Source organism: Aythya ferina (genome assembly GCF_964211825.1).
Source record: "Aythya ferina genome assembly, chromosome: 21".
Classification (NCBI taxonomy): Eukaryota; Metazoa; Chordata; class Aves; order Anseriformes; family Anatidae; genus Aythya; species Aythya ferina.
The window spans coordinates 4,193,507-4,211,761 of NC_140319.1; the positions used below are offsets into that span (position 1 = coordinate 4,193,507).

At 41.9% G+C, this 18,255-nt stretch overlaps 1 protein-coding gene across 10 annotated transcripts in view; it reads right to left on the reverse strand.

Moving 5' to 3' along the window:
- Nucleotides 1–18,026, reverse strand: part of KIF1B (kinesin family member 1B) — a 95,784-nt gene extending 77,758 nt beyond the window's left edge. For 9 of the 10 annotated variants that reach the window (XM_084494907.1, XM_084494905.1, XM_084494903.1 and 6 more), the window contains exons 1-2: nucleotides 17,793–18,026; nucleotides 11,253–11,439 (exon numbers count right to left, since the gene is read on the reverse strand). In XM_084494907.1, the coding sequence (XP_084351033.1) occupies nucleotides 11,253–11,358 (106 nt within the window). In that variant the 5' untranslated portion in view covers nucleotides 11,359–11,439; nucleotides 17,793–18,026. The remainder of the gene's footprint in view (nucleotides 1–11,252; nucleotides 11,440–17,792) is intronic. The other variant, XM_084494901.1, reaches the window with a different exon arrangement.
- Between the last annotated feature and the right edge of the window lie 229 nt (nucleotides 18,027–18,255).

The following is an 18,255-nucleotide window of genomic DNA, read 5'->3' on the forward strand; positions in this document are numbered from 1 at the left end:
AGAAGGTTAGCATGACTTTCCTGGAGTCTGCTTATCAAAAGAGATCCTGTGCGATTACACAATTGGAAAACTGCAGGGGCAAATAAAGGATAAAAAGTGACCTATGGCTCGTTACCCAGAATATAAGAGATACTCATATAACTCCTGTTCCCACACTCCCTCAAACACAAAAGAACAATGCCAGTTCTGCTTCTCCACTTAATCAACTGATACAATAGAAATGACAGACTTTTTTTTTCCCCTCCTCTCCAGGCTACTTCTTCATTTTCCCAATGCAGCTGATCTGTATGGATAACTACAAAAAAAAAAAAAAAAAAAAAAAGAACTTTTTCAAAACAGAACAGATGGCTGGCAGTGCAGATTTAGATTACAAGATGCAACCCACATATTTTAACCAATTAGTCCTTGTAAAGGAAAAGTGTATAGTAGGAGCGGTACTGACTAATAAAAGATAAGAAGAAAGCTGAAGCACAATCAAAGAGATTACAATTTTAGATGTGCAGTATCAACAACAAGCCCATCTCCACAAAGCGTTTGATCCTACATGCCCTCACTAACAGGTAACTTCGTTTCTTGGCAGAGGCACTTCCACAGCCCAACCTCTAGCTCACTCCTTGTTCCTTAGGTAACATTTTCATACCACCCACCATCTGCTGGATCAGCCAGCACAGAAATAACATACACCTTCAGCCTTTCAAACCTATGGGATCGAATTCACTTCTCGTTTTTAATTTTAGCAAATCTGTTTGCAAGCTTTGACAGAGAGCTTCAGTATCAAGACAGTACCCTTATATTTTCTAACATGTATTATTTTGCATTCCAACTATCATTTCAGGATTTTTTTTTTTTTTTTTTGCCTTACAATGCAGTTTTGATTTGTTGAAGTTTATTTCCACAAAGCACACATCAAATACACACTTCATTTTACAATTGTAACCAGAGTGCAAAGCACAACAGAGAGCTAATACAAATTTCTAGCCTCCTGTGATACTTTCAATTAATTGGAAGCAGCATTCAGTGTCCTCACTCCTTCCTAAACATACACCCAAACACAGCCCCACTTCAGGCCTTCATTTCTGGACTTACACTTCCATTTCCCTCTAAAGCAGAGTAAAGAGACAGTGGGAAACCTACAGAGGAGAAAGGGGGGTGGGAAAGAAAGCTCAGCCAAGATCAGCCCCCATTTCTATTCCCATCTACTCAGCTGCATCAATATTTTTGTGGGCACAAAGAAAAAGAAAACTCCTTCCTAACTGCTTTAATCTCATGTCAGTTTACAAGGTTACTGAATTCGTGGTTCAAATAAAATCTGCTTTCATCCCAGGCAGCGCTGCTCCTCAGCATGCCATAAATCTTGCAGATTCAAAATTATCTGCAGCCCTTTGTCTGGGGGTACAAGCAATGCCCTTCACTCTTCGAATGGAGACACAGGATGCAAAGCACACAAGAGGTAAGAACTGAAAGTATTCTCTTATTCCTCACTGCATTTAGCTCAAGTCACTTGATTCAACAGCTCCACCTCCCCAGCGATCAGAGTCATGTTTCGGGGCATCCTGCCATCAAACACGCCACATATTGGTCGCTCTGGAGGGTTTTCCAGCAAGGAACGGGCTAACTGCAGTTTGCCCTTCAGATGAACAGTGGCAGACAGAATTAACTTGGGCTAAATCCCAGGATTAGCTGACACACAGTCTGTGCAGGGGAGGGAAGGAGGCTGATAGATTAATATTCAAAAAAAAAGCAGCCTCCTATCAATTGCCATTCAGAAATAAAACCCAGTAATGGTGGAGGCCGGGTATGGAGCTGCAGACACTGAACTTTCATCGTTCTGCAATGCAGTCTGCTTTCTGTCACTTCCATCTTCCATCCCTGTATTCCTGCCCATCTGTCAATGCTGAAGGTGCAAACCCTCCCTTATTTCTACATACGAAATAGAAACAGTTCAAACGATGAGTTTTCACCTAATTAAGAGTTCCCACCAGCCTCAGTAACCCTCCTAGTGGCAGCAGTAGCCTACCCAGAGCACACATTCCTACCAAATGCCAGCACACATTAAGAGATAACAGCTAGCAGAAAAGGCACAGTCCTGCCTACACTTTTGTTCTCGTAATTATTGGTAAAGAAACAGGTAGAAGTTGACAGAAAATATGCTAGTCCAGACAGAAATACAGAGGGCTAAGTTTCCTTCTGTAAGATCAGCAACATTTAGGGAAACAAACACCCAATAACTCTTTACTGTGCCTTCTTGAAATTCTATTTGAATCAATACAAGCAGTAGTTTTATTTTATGACATCTGAGTAATCAATTTAACATATAAAAGAACTGGGACTTTCAGAATCGAATCCACAAGACCAAATTAACATTAAATATACAGTCTCCTAAAATGTGTGTGTCTGGAAAATATATCTGCGCCATCTGTAGACTGGAATGACAACAATGAGAACACGTTCGTTACTGAGAGCAGGGTGGAGCAGGAATTCTTATGTGCTGGAACGTGAATAACACCCCGCAAAAACACGTTTAATACAGGCTTCTTTCCTAGGCATACGTTGCAATCAGATATATGGCTATACTGTTTTTATAAGACAGACTTTCAGGGTTGTTATTACAAGAGATAAATGAAGGGAAATGGACACTTCCAGCTTGTAAAACAGTGCCTGCTTTTCAAAGCATTGTTTGCATTTTTCAAATCATTAAAAGGAAAGGCGACCAAATAGAAGCTAAGAACAGCTCATTTGGAATTCAACCGGATTCTCTCCCCACTGTGGAATTTCAGCCCTGCACTGGGAGAAAGGTTGGGTGGGGGAGGGCATTGTGCTCACCAGCACCAGAGCAAGGCAAAGGCTCGCTCACAGAAGCTGCTGGAAAGCCGCTCTCATCCTCAGCTGCTCTTGCAGATCCCACCGCTATAAATACCATCTCTACAGCTGGTGTTCTGGGAGAACAGCATGCCAGCAGGCTTCGCATCAAGTGGGAGCTAGTCGAACCACACTGCTCTAGCTATCAGAAAAGCTGAACCCAAGCCATCCCAAAACTTCCATCGTGATTCGATTACCTGACGGCGTCCTGCTGCAGAAGTTGTGCATCAGCTTCATGCCGTGGCTGGCTAAGCACCTGGAGTTCTGCTGAATTCTTTTCTCCTTTTTTTTTGTTTTAAGATAATACAATCTCACCCCCCACTCTCTGCTTTTACATGACTGTGTCTCCAAAAGCCAAAGGCCTTCTACTAAAGCTATTTTGACCTTCACACACGTTGTCAGGGCTCCATTAAAAGGACATCATGCAGCAGCAGAATCCTGGGGAGTTGATTCTGCCAGCCTCAAGAGCTGAAATGATTCACACAGTGCAAATGTTGGATTCTTGAAGCAGTTCTCATTGCAAGTAGAAGTAAAAATAATGCAGATGACCATAATGAGAGAAGGCACGTTTCTTTTATAAAATGCTTAAGTAATACCTCTAAAAGCCCTTGTTCTATGTGCATGGTCAGTGGGCACTAATTCTGAAGATGCATTTTGCACAATTTTACTCACCACTGATACACAAAACCTCTCTGGGTTTGTTAGTATTATCACCTATTTGTACTAACTCCTTAACAGTTTTGCAGAAGTCCAACTGCAATTAGCTGAAATAGCTTGGCCATCCTACCGTCTTGCTCTAGGCCAAATATTTGCACCCTTAATCATTAACTGTTCATCTTCTCCATCCCCAACTTGAAGTCATCTTCCAAAATGTGTGTATATATGTTTTTTTAATGGTGTTCAGAATTAACATTTCAAGTTATTTTTTGTACAACCATGAGAAATGCTTTAGAAGGAAAACCAAGTACCTCACTAAGATTCCATGTTTGTTTTCTACGAAAAATTACTGTAACAAAATATATAAATGGGCAATATTGTAGAGCATTCAGAGACAGCAATTAAGACAGTCTTACAGACAAGCAACAGAAATCCCTAACCCTGCAAAAGAGAGGCCTAATGTTCAGATGATGTAAAATCTTTGCTCGTTTGTTCAGCGTTACCCCTGACATTACCATTTCCCCTCTGACTCCCACTCCTGGAGTGCTCCCTCCAGTAGTGTCAGGAAAAAACTCCAGCAGCATCCCTCCCCTACCAGCAAACCCCCCTTATGGTACAGCTATTTAAAGAGAACAGCAATTGCCTCCATTTTCTCTCGGAGCCAGCTTGCATTCAAGCCTTCTCTTGCCTGTTATGGGACTTGCAACAAGTGTGGTAACCGGTGACGGGAGAGGCAGTAGAGGAACTTGGGTCATCACCAGCGCCGTGACCGTGACTTGTCTTTCACGTGAGCTCCCAGTTCAACCTCCCCTGCAAAGCAATTTAGGCATCTTCCACAGGACACACCGAGTACCTTCTCAAAAGGCAGCCAGCTTTTATAACACCTGCCATGACTGCAGTGTGTATTAACAAACTGGTCAAACATTCATTTTGTTTTAACAACCACAGTTATGTGCACATACAGACCACAAAATGTGGATGGGGTTAAGTGACTTTCTTCCACTTCAGTTTATCTTCCTGATGCAATCTCAAGATGCAAGCAAAAAAACTGGAAACACTTTAAAAGATGAAAAACAAGCTGGATGTTGAAAATAAACACTAATCAAGACAGGCTTTAAGAACTTGTGCCTGCTTCTTGACAGGCACAAGCCGTATTGGAAACGGTATGCTTATTTTTTCTTTTAATCTAAAATTATTCATTTCCAGAAAACAGATTGAGAGTTGAGACTGAACTATCTATAAAAGTCAATCTTCCCACCTACTCTGTAGTTTCATTGAAAATGTCTCATTTGTGATTTATAAGAGGAGGAAGAGGTATTAGGTAAAGCCACCACACTAAACTCCTTGCTTGCCTTTCCTACCTGTGTAGCAGCCACTCCACAGATTCCCACTACATTACTACCTACAAATCCTCAGTGCCAGTCTAAAGGAAAGCCAGGTTCTCACTAAGGACTTCTCTCACCAGTAACTTAAACCAAAGATTAGCTTCACTAAGGCATGTGTATTGGGAAAATATCTGAACTACGCTTACAGAATGCTACCTCAAGGAAGAAAAAAACAACTTTATACATGTATTCCCTTGAAGGCATGCACACACAATGGGGTTTCTTTGCCATTCAGGACTGCTTTTCATTCAGAAACCAGACAGGAGTTGGATCAGAACGCAAAAGATCAGCAAATCCTACTCATTTACCCTAAGGAGTAAGCTTCTTTGAAAGAGGTTAGTACTTTTTAGAGACCCATAACAATGAAAAAGGCCAATTTTAACAATTAAACCCTGTCCGTGTACACCAGTAAAGGGCTAGATGAATAACTGATTAGGCTACCTTGCTCCAAGGACCTTTCAGTACTTTTCACTTTCATGTTATCCAAACACCAGCAATTTTAGCATTATATTTGAAGTAAGTAATTTACACAAAGAGCACCATAAATTAAATCCCCGCAAGGCTAAGTCCTACTTTCCCACTCATTTTTATTTTGCTTCAGAACAGCTGCATAAAGCAGGACTCATCTCAGAAGAAGAAGAAAAAAGGGACTCAAATTAGATGCTCTTCTATTATTATTTTTTTGTTTTATTTTTTTAAAGTTCAGACACCTTCAGGAAAAAACACAATTAGAAAAAAAAAAAAAAAAAAGATTCCCCCCCAACCTCTACAAATTAACTCCAGAAATCCTTACAAAGCTTTCCTGACACCAGGGATGCCTGCCTGAGAACCTAGTTGCCATCTGTCTGCAGCAGCAGCTGGGACTATTGTTACTGGCAGCCAGGACTGCTCCACTGTCCCTGTTTTCATTAAATACCTTAAGCAGTCCAGAAAAGAACTTTCCAACATTACAAAGCTACAAAGACTATCACTGAGTTAAGAAGACAAAAAGGATTTTTTTCTCCCCATCTAAAATCCCCTTTCAGTCCTAGCCTGAGGATTCAATTGCCCTCCCATCTTTAAATATACCGAGGCTGTGCAGCTGCATTTTGCACAGTTTGTGGCAAAATCAGAGTACACAGTAATCTCACATGAACCTGAGTTTGAAAAATGTGTTTCACCCCCTTCACTGGCACCCACAAGCTACAACACGTTATGAGATGCTAAAACATATCTTCATTATCTAATGCACAATCAATTACACAAGACATATTACAAGTAGGACAATTCCTTATTTCCTGTCTTCATTATTTTAGTTTTCTCCACTTATCCAGCTTTTTAAAAGAAAAAGCCAACTAGGCTCTCCACTAGCGATGACTATCTAAATACTGTCTTGTAGCTAATAGCTTGAACCTCTGCTTCATTTCAACTTTTTTTTTTTTTTTTTTTGCATTATTTATTTATGGACAGAAGGATTATCAAATCATTTCGACCAAAAACAAAACAAACACCACAAAAGCACCATAACACTAAGAAGCTCTTTAGAAAAAGAACAGTTTGGCTTTTTATTTCAGTAATTTAAGGCAGCAGCTGCCAACGTTATTTATATTTGAAATATTTAAAAAACTGATACAAGAACCACTGACATGAAATACTTTCAGATCTATAGCTCACCTCTCACCCCATATATTATGCAGCAGGATCTTTTTCCCACTCACCATAAAAAAGAGTAATTTATAGAATGGACTGACACTAACGAATGTTGTAAGATGCATTGGTGCAAACCACCCTGAACAAAAAAAGAGCAAGCAGGAGTTAACAATAAAACAACCAAGCAAAGTATGCTGACAGCCAGTGCTTCAAGACCTGCTCTTGAAATCTCATATCAAAAAGCTGCTAGCAAGTTTCACCCCCAAGCATGATAAAGCTATATATCCAGTAAATTAAGGAAAACACAAAAGCGGATAAACTTCCAAATATAAAGACTGACAAAAACGAAATACAATTGTCTCAGAGGGAAAGACTAAACTGCATTAGGGTTATCTAAGAAGTTTCAGTCTTTTTCAGTTTTATGGGGGATTTTATCAAACTACCACCACAAACGTAACTTGCAAGACCACTACCACCAAATTTCACTTGAAAGTATTCCATAATGGCAAATATGGAACAAACGATGCATTACACCATGTCAAGCTAACTGATCGTAAGGACTGCTAGCAGAGGGATCACCCCAGGGAGTTAATTATCAATATGAAAAGTCTTTGGAGCCCATTAACTTTTCCCTCAAGGTACATACATCTCTCACCAGGAACCCTGGCACTGGTGACTGGATTAGGGGCAATGCTGCAAACAGAACCATCTCGTGCCTAGACCTGAGACGGTATGTGTGCACCAGATTATACTGGACTACCTGCTTGCATAGCAAGTACTTTTAAAGCATGCCTTATTTTTTTCCCTGAAGTCCTAAGTGATGATAATAAAATACAAGGAAGCTCTTTTAAGAAAAGAATCCCACTCAGTTAATGTCTTTTTAATTATTTTTATTTAATTACTTGATGGTGGCATTATGTCTTATTTTCTTGAAATAATTTCACATTCCCAAATTAACTTAAGTAGTAGGATTTTGCAGCTTCTAACATCTCCTGTCTTTAGGAATTCCTCTATTGTCTTTTATTCTTCTGTCCCCCCAGTTCTCCCTTTTCCACTGAAGAACTGACAGGATGATTCAAATGGATACCATCTGCAATCTGATACGATCTGAGCAGCACAGGCTTTCTGCCAAAATACCAGCCCCTTAATGCAGTAAGCACATGTGACTCGAGCTGGACTGCAGAATTCCATTTTTGCAATATACATTCCAGAACCAGAAAGACTCAGTGATGCACTCTGACAATGCTTTGCCTGCATGATACTGTATCACTGCAGCTCACCACCTTCCACAACCGTAAAGGAAAACAAAGACTTTATAATACAAGACAAAAAATGTTTCTGATTTCAGAATTTCCATATTCTGCACCCTTGAGACAGAAACACAGAAATCCTGCCTGCTCACAGTAAGAGCACTTCTTGCAGGAGCACTGCTGTATTCATTACTTTCAGGTTTAGTTACTTTTGTGTATTTCATTAGTTCAATTGCTGCACCACAAACCACATGTCAAGTGATTTCTATATGTTTCAAGTTTAAATGTGGATTGTTGAAACAGAAACAGAAACATTTCCTTGTTAACTGACTTAACTGTCACTGCATCATTAGTGTTCTTAACATAGCAGGGTAAAGCACTTTGCAAGAACTTTCTCTGACATTTTAAGAAACAGAACTACAGCTTGTCAGCTACACTGACATTTTTTAAATACTGAGAATTTTTAGAAATCAGTTTCCCTACAGACCTCGATTAAAGGCCTTGACCACATACAAGTAACCTAAAAGCCAAGGCCAAGTTAATTCTGGAGGAGACCTGAAGCTTGCAAAATTACACTTGTTTTGTTTCGAATGCAAAGTTAAACCACAGAACGAAACTGAGAATAAGCTTTCTAGCCCAGGAGAATGCTATATTTTGCTGGCAAGTCCCCCATGAATAGCAGGCACTCCAAAAAGTATAAACAGCTGAATTCACACAAAAACTGACAAACAAAAGCAGTACATCAGGAAACAACCCTGAATTCCAGCATTCCAACTTCAACAATACTTGATTATGGATGCCTCACAAAACATTTTCTGCATGCATTCATTAGGAAAGGATAAATGGAGCATACCTGTGACATACTTATCTACATTTCTATACTGCTCTTCTTAAAATAACACCGAGTGATTCACTTTGGTTTCACTATAGCACAGATTCTGCCTATATTGCCAGTATAGTTACAAAACTCAGACTTGGATGCTATTTAAACTCAGGATTCACTCAGCTTGGCCAATCAATACAGAAGAAAATAAGGCTCAAGTAGCAGGCAAAATCCCTTCTTGGTTATCCGACTTCACACTGCTTCATGAATCCTGTTCATCACAATAGTCAACTTTAATTCCAAGATAAGGGAACCTGAACTGCCTTGGAGACTTAAAGTAGTTACTATCCCGCATTCCACCAGCTTCTCAGATTTGCCGCCTGTCAACTTGACCAGTGCACAATTGAAAAAATAACCTTCTCAGAGGTAAGCTATCTAAGCCTTGTTCACTTCACCACATGGTTGAGGGTACAAGACTGGCACTCCAGTGCCTTACAAAAATTATGACTGATTCCCCTTTATTTTTCAACTGCAGCATCATATGGTGCATTAGCATCACTTTCTGTAGTCTGCTTTTAGCCAACAAGTTCCAAACTTTATAGTAATTATTTCAATAATGTAACTGAGAGGCTGCAAGATTACAGCAGTCAGAAAGAATGGAAAAAAATAGCCACAGTACTTATGCACCTAGGCTGGAAGCACACCAGAAAGATTTCAGCCTGAAGTTATGTGCATCAGACAGTTTAACTCATTTTTGAGAGGAAGATTTCTGCTCAGGTTTTTCCATCAAACAATGCCTTTTTCTTATCTTTTATCATAAGAACCTTTTCTGTTCATTGAGGGAAAATTACTCCTCTGTCTACAGCTGTCTTCTGAATGTCTCTTCAAAGAAGGGAATACGAGGAAAATAGCCCCCACACCGTAAGAACGTGTAACTACTGAAACTGACGGCTCCTTTCCCACAGCCTGTAATGGCCCCTGATGACTTAAACCTGACCATCTGTCGTATCACCCATCTTGTACCACAGCCATAAGACTCACACAGAAGGCTGCAGATTAAACATTTCCAGAATACCAAATACAGCAAAAAGCCATAAAGAAATTTCCAACGAGATAAATCACAAAGTATTTTTCTCCTTTTGAAAGCTAACACAATCTCTTGACCATTCAAGTGTCTCTGCAGCGCGGCTCTAGCATTCAGAAACAGAACCGGTGGTTTTTTCTATGCTGACTTCTATAGTCGTTGACAGACAGGCTGACAGAGATTCTCTGGTCACCCTTGTCACTGTAGCACAAACAGTTTCCACAGGCTCCTGGAGTTAAGCAATCTCAAGCTTCTAAAATTATTGCCATCACGTCATGACAGCAGAGAGAAAACCTATTACAGAGGCACCCAGCAGTGCTGCTGTAGTTTGGAGCTTGGTGGCATTTCCATAATAAATGCCATCTATTGGAGCCTACAGTTCTTCCCTTCTCGCTGTTTCGGTCTGAAAGTTGGCAGGCAGTGTTTGGATACAAGGTCCTGCTTCTACATAGGAACACTTCTAAACACTTTTTTTCCCCTCATTTTAAATGGAATCTTGAAAATCCAGCTCAAAATTGTCTCTCCAGGAAATATTCCACAGAAGGTCTGAAGATAAGAAGTCATTGCACTGAAAAGCGTGAGGTCTCTTCTGCATGATGCCTCTCTTTCACTGAACCACAAACATTGTACAGGATCTGACTGACACCACAGATACCATTGCATAAGCAGACTGAAGTACAGCCTCAACTAAAAGGGAAATAAAAAGCGGGGGGGGGGGGCGTATGTAACCTTTCTATTAACAGCAAATACGCAACTAATCACAGGGAAGTAACTCAGCACTCTTAGAATGTTACTTCCTTAAGGTACGTGCAAGACATGACTTCATTACCCGACAATAAAAAACTACCACCAGAAGATCCATTTATAAGTATAGCTCAGTCTACACAACACTGCTGAAAATTGTACCAATATTTTCAGACGCACATAAAAATCAATTAATGGCGTGTCCATATTCAGTTTCCCATAAGAAGAATGTTCTCCTCCTAATCTGATCCACATTAGTTAGTTAATAAACCTAACACTTCTAATTGGTTAGAGGAGTCCATTGCTCTGCCATCTAGTCTGGAAAGCATAAAACCTGGTATTTTTTTCCCTCAGTTGTCTCACTCCAACTATGCTCCTAAACAAAAGCACAGACTGCCAAATAAGCAAATTAGGAAGTAAAGCAGCAGACCCGAGCATGAGATATACCACAAGCATTATCATCTGGCGGCCTACCACATCCCTGTATCTGTCAGTCCACGTGATATTCCCACATACTGAAGTTAACCAAAAAGGTTTTCACTTCTGTATCCTAATTTTCCTGCAGAATTCACAACTCACCGCAAGCACACACCGTAAGCAACAGCACTGAAATCAAGACACTCATGACTTAGACTTTCTAGTGAAATCCAGAGATAATTTAGTTTGCAATGACAGCCTCAGAGGAGATGAAGGTTTCCTAACAGGGTAATTCTAGATGATGTAATGTACACAGAACAAGTTTAGTCTGATAAAAAGAATACAATTAAGCAGAGAGGGAGAGGAGAAAGAGAGACTCCCTCATGCAATTAAAATAAACTTACTGGTTGAGTTGCCTTGCATCTGGATGATACATTTGGATTCTTTGCTGGTTTCTCGGGAGTTGAAGGGCCGCACCCGAACAGCCACCTTCACAGAAGCCCCCGACATTCTGGTTGCTTGTAGTGCGGTCAAGAAATTAAAAGTGAAGGGGTCAGAATCCTTCCAAGTTTACCTTCTTGCTGGCGTCTTCTAAAGAAAAAAAAAATACACTTTGATTATTTCAGCTAGTGCTTTCACAATGCTGTTAAAAAAAAAAAAAGAGGTTGTACAAAGTGATTTGATAACTTCAGCTCCCTTCCAGCAACCCCCCCCCCCCCCATGCAACAAGCTGTCACTTCAAGGACAGAGCTAGAAATACACTTAACAGCACCTGTATGCTGTCTCCCTGTTCCAAAGTTTGTCACCCAAAGCAGTTTCTTTTGAAGCGTACAAACAGATTTGTTTTCATTACTTGGTTTTCTTCCAAGAAAGAAGGGACACTAATACCAACAGATCTGGTTGCAACATGTGTTAGGCTTAACCTAACAGAGATAATTTTAGCAGCAAAGATACAGCTGCTTAGATTTCAGAATGAGCTAGCTGCCATATACTACATGCCTATGTGCTCTAGCTGTCAACCCCTGCTGCCACAATGCCCTAGCAATAATAGTAAAACTAACACAAGTGAAGTGGGCCAGCCCACGCTGACTTTTAGTACACCCCATTCCGGACAAAAGGGTGCAGGCAACAACTTTAAAGAACCCTTTGCACTACTGGGAAACTCCTCAAAGAAAAAAATCTCCCTAACTAACTTGTATATCTAGCGATGAAAGGACACACTACTCCATAGGGATGAAGAGGAAGCAAAAATTATCGCCTTTAGGGTAAATATTACTATCTGTATCTTCCGCAAATGTTCACCAGTGAGTTCATCTTCATTCATTATCAAAGTACTTGTTCAAATCCTCCCTACCACATCCAAATGATGCAGCACTTTAGCAGCAGGAAACCATCCATCATACCCACAACCCAAACCTCCAGGCATGTCCATCTGAGCCAGCGGTGCAATGCAGAGATGGAACAGTTTGGTTCAGTTGCATTGCCCCCAACCAGCTGATTCCATTAGAAGCAAGTTTTCCACCTGATCTACCATTAAGGAGTTTAACTTATTGCCACAGGACACTGACAGTACTGAAGTCTAACGAGGGCTCAAAAACCAGTAAGACAGATTTAAAGAAGTCATTCAAGGCCCAATAAAAAAACAAGCTACACGCCACAGGCAATCAGAACCTGGAAGAGTAGACTGAGAAGGTGTTATCTTTATATTTTAGCATTACATTTAAATACCTGTGTATGCTGAAGAAAGGATTCATGGGCTAGGTGAATTTTGGTCTGACTCAATGGAGACATCTCTAACTTGAGTCCAAGCTAACACAGGCAGAACCCTTCTCTGCACAAGTCAGCATGCCTGGCCTGGAAAACTTGAAAGCTTCTTTTATGGTTAGCTACATCCACACACAACGAAATGCTCATTTTAGGGTTGTAATCACAATGTTACTAGATGACAATGTACTAGCAGATCAAAAGCGAAAGCATATCAGCTCTAAAGCTTTCTAGCTGGTAAAAATGCTTCTACACGCTTCGTTCAAGCGATGACACACCTTCACACAGAAGATTTTAATAAAACTGCATTCCTTCATTAATGCCATCACATGGAGAAGATGGAAATTAAATTATTCCACCAAGCAAAAGCAGCAATTTAAAGCGTTCTTTATTTTAGTCTGTACCTAAGGTGGCTCACCAGACTACATGATTAGGAACATCCATAGGAACAAGCCAACTGAATTTCAATGCCAGTGGTACAGCAAACTGGCAAGAATAACTAGTTGGGAGACAGACACACTTGAATGGCTTTAATAATCAACTTGAACCATTAGAATTCTGTACTAATGATAGCTCAAGAAGTTTCACTAAAAACCTGAACACAGACTAGAGCAGAGAGGTAATGGGAATGAATTAGCATTGTTTGCAAAGCTTCAAGGAGATTCTGTGGTTGTTTTACAGAGGTTTTGTATAACAAAGCGTGTCGAATCTGTACCTTCATTATAACCTTCCACTCAGGAGAAGTTTTGCTCTCCCTTCCTAATACAACCCTTGCATAAGTGTCTGTGCCCTCCCAGGAAAGCTAAGTGACAGACTAATCTGGATACAGCCAGCAGCATTATTCAACTGACCCCGAATATTGCTGCTACGGAACAGGAATGCTACTGAACGTGGCCAAGTCGGCATTCTGCTTCTAAAGAGTTCTATCAAGAGCAAAGTCTCTGTTATTATCGAGTTCATAGCTTAGGGGTTTACTTGGCCAGACTGCAGAAAATGATGGTTACGTGGAGTTTTCCGAGGGTGTGGCACATCACAGGAAGGGACAACAAAACACGAACTCGCAACCAATTTCACAGATTTCTCAGGATGTAGACTTTGGAAACCCCGCCTAACACCGGCTTGGTGGTTCTCAGCTGCCTTTTCTCTATCTACCCTTATTTAAGGTGAAACCATAATTTTGACACCTTGCTACAAGGACCAATAAATGAAGGTAAAGGCATTCATGAAGAGATTTAAAAACAATACAATGTAGTCTTGTCATATGATTTATGAAACTTAAGGAGCTCACATTCCCTTCACATCGAAGTCTCACATATAAAGATTTTTTTTCTGATGTACTCACAGAAATACCTCTGAGTACTACATTAATATCTACAGCTAACCAACGAATAAATACAAGAAGATGGAAAACAGATGACAGATTGAAAGAATCATCTACTTTTAAAAAATTTTGAATACCTCTAAACCAGGCCAACGTTCTTCCTGCCCCCAGAAATGCCAAAGTGCTGCTGGCAGCTACTTTTTAAACAGAAACCATTTTACAACTAAGTGCACCAGAAAGCACTCCCGATGCATGCCTGGTCCATGAGACACACTTGACTGCAGCGGAGTGGAAGGCGGGCACTTAGAGGAGCTGTGTCCGTTGGAGGAGTCTGATGCCCTTCAGGGCACTCTGACTGGTTTAACTGACCAGAAAGTAAGACAACTAAGGTTGTAAATAGGTTACATAAGAAAGTTTGTCTCTCAGTAATATACTATCTTTTGCTTCAATGCTGTTTTATAATCTATATCACACAGAGTGCAGTCCTGCAGAACTCAATCACTTCTCACCAACAAGAACTGGACACCTGAATCCTCTACAGGAGGCAGCATCACACCACCACCAAGCTCCTCTCAATGACCCAAGCACAGAGCAGAATCCTCACTTCAGGCAAACTTTGACGTTTAAATGGCAATTAAAGGAGAAGATAAAGATTTATCTTTTACTGTGAAAATAAGTAAAATTAGATTATCTGCACACAGAGTAGAACATAGACTTATGGAGAAGAAAACAAAGCTGCCCGTAACACAATGCCATGCACTGCTAGGCACTTATTCTCCTGGTACTGATGCATTCAAAAGCATCCCAGCGTTAGCATGGAACAACAGTTCTAGAAACTCATCCTGCTGCATGGGAAACATTTCACTTATTTGGAGCTTCTCTGCTCAAATCCTTTATCTCACATGATACTGGGCTCTGATCTCTCTTCCTCCTCCTGCAGTACATATACAAAAATACCTAACACTGAAACAGAGCTTTAATAAAACAGAGATCTGCACGGTACTGAATCAAGAGCTTCTCACTTCTACTCTATTCTTTTTTAATCCTTTAAACTACCAAAACCAATAACAGAAAACAGTTGGGGGTGATATCAAAACAGGATTCATTAGCGTTTGTTGAAAGACCTCAGGAAAGGAGCCAAATCAGCTTATGGCCACCGACAAGGAAAACCCTCACAAATAAAAGTACTTTCACAAAATGCTATCCCTGCTCTTCTCAAACAGCGGCTGAAGAACAACACGGTGATTGTGCGAATGAAATGTCCTCTGAAAGTGCCTTGAGCAACCTGACTGTGTTTTCATTTCAATCAACAGAAATCATTACTCTCCAACAAGCAAACCACACGCTGAAATTAGGGGAAACTAATTTCACCAGTAAACACCAGATTCACAGCAAGAAAACATGAAAAGTACACCACCAGAGGTTCCACATGCGCCAGCTAAATGATAGCCTTGTTCGAAACCGAGCTGTGAAGAAACACTTACAGAACAGGTCGCAGAACCAACTACATTAGCAAAAAAAAATCACTGGTAGACTTTTGAAGTTACTTTTTCCAACCCTATCTTTTGTGCTCATTTAAAACTACACCGCATTTAATTTTGTCTCATTCTCAACTCCACTTTTCATAGCTGTAGTAAGCAAAATGCCTACTTGCTGTTGCCCACAGATTTTTGATGTTCAAAACACCACCTCACTATGCAAGATTCAGTTTTAATTAATAAGAAAATTAACCCCAAACCGTCTAAATTGTTTTGTTTGTTTTTTAAAGTCTAACTGGTCATAATATTTTATAAAGGCATTACTGCCTTCATCATACAGAATGATACTATAAGGCAAAGCAAGATCAAGTTGAGCAGCATCACAGAAGTTAGAAATAAACCACAGCTGGTTTTTCATGGTTCACATTTCCTTGCAGTATCACTTAATACTACCAAACACCATCTAAGAGTGGTAACAGGAGATGCAAATTGCAACAAAGTAAGCCTAAAAGTATAATGCAGCCTGTGGTACAGATTTAGGAGACCAATCTGAAGAACATGAAGCTGTCTGTTATATGTTCATTACAGGCTTAGAAGGCTGATGTTCATTCTGGAATGAATCATTCTCCTAACGTCTGGAAAAGAATCTACTTGCTGTATATCTTTAAATGCTTTTTCTGTATGAATCCAATTGAGAACTTAGTAAGGAAGTGAAATGCATATTTGACTTCTTGACATGATACACCACTGTCTGTAAAATGGGCAGTAGGCAGCGTCTGAGAATTTACTGAGTTCTACCAGCACAAAAGCAAACCCTACGTATTCATTTTCCACTTACTTTAAGCCATTACTTAAAAATTTCCAAAATCCACCCAATAAGCCACGTACTGAGATTTTATTTCTAAAATATATCACTAAACAAGTCATCTAAATACCCTGTTCTCCTATTCAAGCTGCCAAACTCAATGATGTTGGTCAATCACCAGTCAGTCTCAAGAGATTTGGTACGTATAAACAAATAAGCTGTTCATTAAGACTTGAATCCTTGGATGTATTTGAAAGTTCTGACAAATCAATTTACAGCAAGCTACAGAGCATATTGCTCTTTCCTGAGATGGTTACTAACAAAATAGGAATTCAAAGAATCAGATTGCTATTTGTGTCTTCAGGTAAGGTTGTTTTTGTAACCACTTTTGGCTTGTTACAATGGTCAGAATCTAGATCTGTACATTCAAATAAAGAAACACACGTCACAAACAAAGAAGCATCGTTTTTATTCAACACGACCAGCCATTGTGTCATATTTGTATAGGAAACGAACAATACGGTATGCCTACCAGAGAACGTGCTAAGTTTTCAACCAAAAAAACGCTTTCTACGCTTATCACTTAATCGCTAAACTAGCTCTAGAGAAAGGAGGGGAAGAAGCACAGCGATTGGTATGTGGAAAGTTAACAAAACAGCTGTTCAGAGCAGCAGGGCTTTATGAACAAGGGGACTGCAGGGAATCCAAATTTAGGTCCCCCACCAAGGATCAGGTAGTGCTGACAGCCTGATATATCAGCTGAACTCATACACTACGAATTGCTATCTTAGTGCTTTGGGATAAAGTGATGATGCCAGATAAAACAACCGCGCAGAATTTGGCCACGCACTGACAAATCAAATGCTATAAACAGATGGCTCTTCACCAACACATCACTGCACAATAACGAAGAGAACTGAGTTGAGAAAGAGCTAGAAATGAAGGGAAAGATATTTTTGAAAAATACCGTGAACGTCTTGTGGTGTTTGATCCTATCTCAGAGCACAGCTCTGAATTCGGTATCTGCGTGCGGTGAATTCTTGCTGGCTGGCCTCAGTTTCGTGCCCGTATTCTGCCCGCGACCCCAACCTCCCAGGCCCGCCGCCCTGCCTCAGCTCAGGGCGGATTGTCAGCTCGTCATCCCAACATGGCTGCCTCTACTTGTGCTGTGCGGGAGCCAGGGCCGGAATGCACTACCTCGAGGTGCCCAGAACCCAAGCGGACACCCTGAAAACAGCCCTGCTCTCGGCTCCTCCTCGCAGCGGGCGGCTGGGGCTCGCCGAGGGGGCGCTCGGCGGCCCGGGGAGGATGAGGAGGAGGAAGAGGAGGAGGATGATGATGAAGAGGAAGACGGCGGCCCCCGCGGCCGGGATGCAGGCGGGGACCAGACCGGGAAGGGACCGCGCCGCCAGGGGGAGAGGCGAAAGGAAGGGACGGCCGCAGGCAAGGAGGGGCCGGGGCCCCACAGCCCAGCCCCGGGAGCTCCCGGCCCAGCCCCGGCTCCCCCCGCGTTTCGGCACCGAGACGCCCCGCAACCGCCCCCCCCCCGCCGGGCCGCGCTCCCTCAGCGCCTCACCTGGGGGCGTCCGAAGGCCGCGGGGGGCCGCCGGCCCTGTCAGCGGCTGGGGAAGGCGGCGGGGCCGGCGAAGGGAGGGCAAAAGGCGGCCGCCCCCATCACGCTTCGCTGCTGAGACCGAAAGGGAAGCGAAAGGAACGGGGAAAGGAAGAGAGAAAAAGGCCGCGGCCGGAGGAGGGAGCGCAGCGATGCGCACCCCACGGTGCCGCTCCCACACTGACAGGAGCGCGGCGCTCTGCGCCCGGCCCCGCCTCCGCGGGGGAGGGAGGAGAGTCCTGCCCGCCAATCGCCGCGCGCCGAGGCTCCCACCTCCCTCCCGCTCGCCAATCGCCGCGCGCAGAGCCGGCCCCCGCCCGCCCCCCCGCAGTGCCAATCATAAGATTGACACGGCCGAGAGCCAATCGAAGGGGCGTGAGGGAACGCCTTCCCTGGAGGGCCCCTCCCTTCTTCCTGACTCAATCCC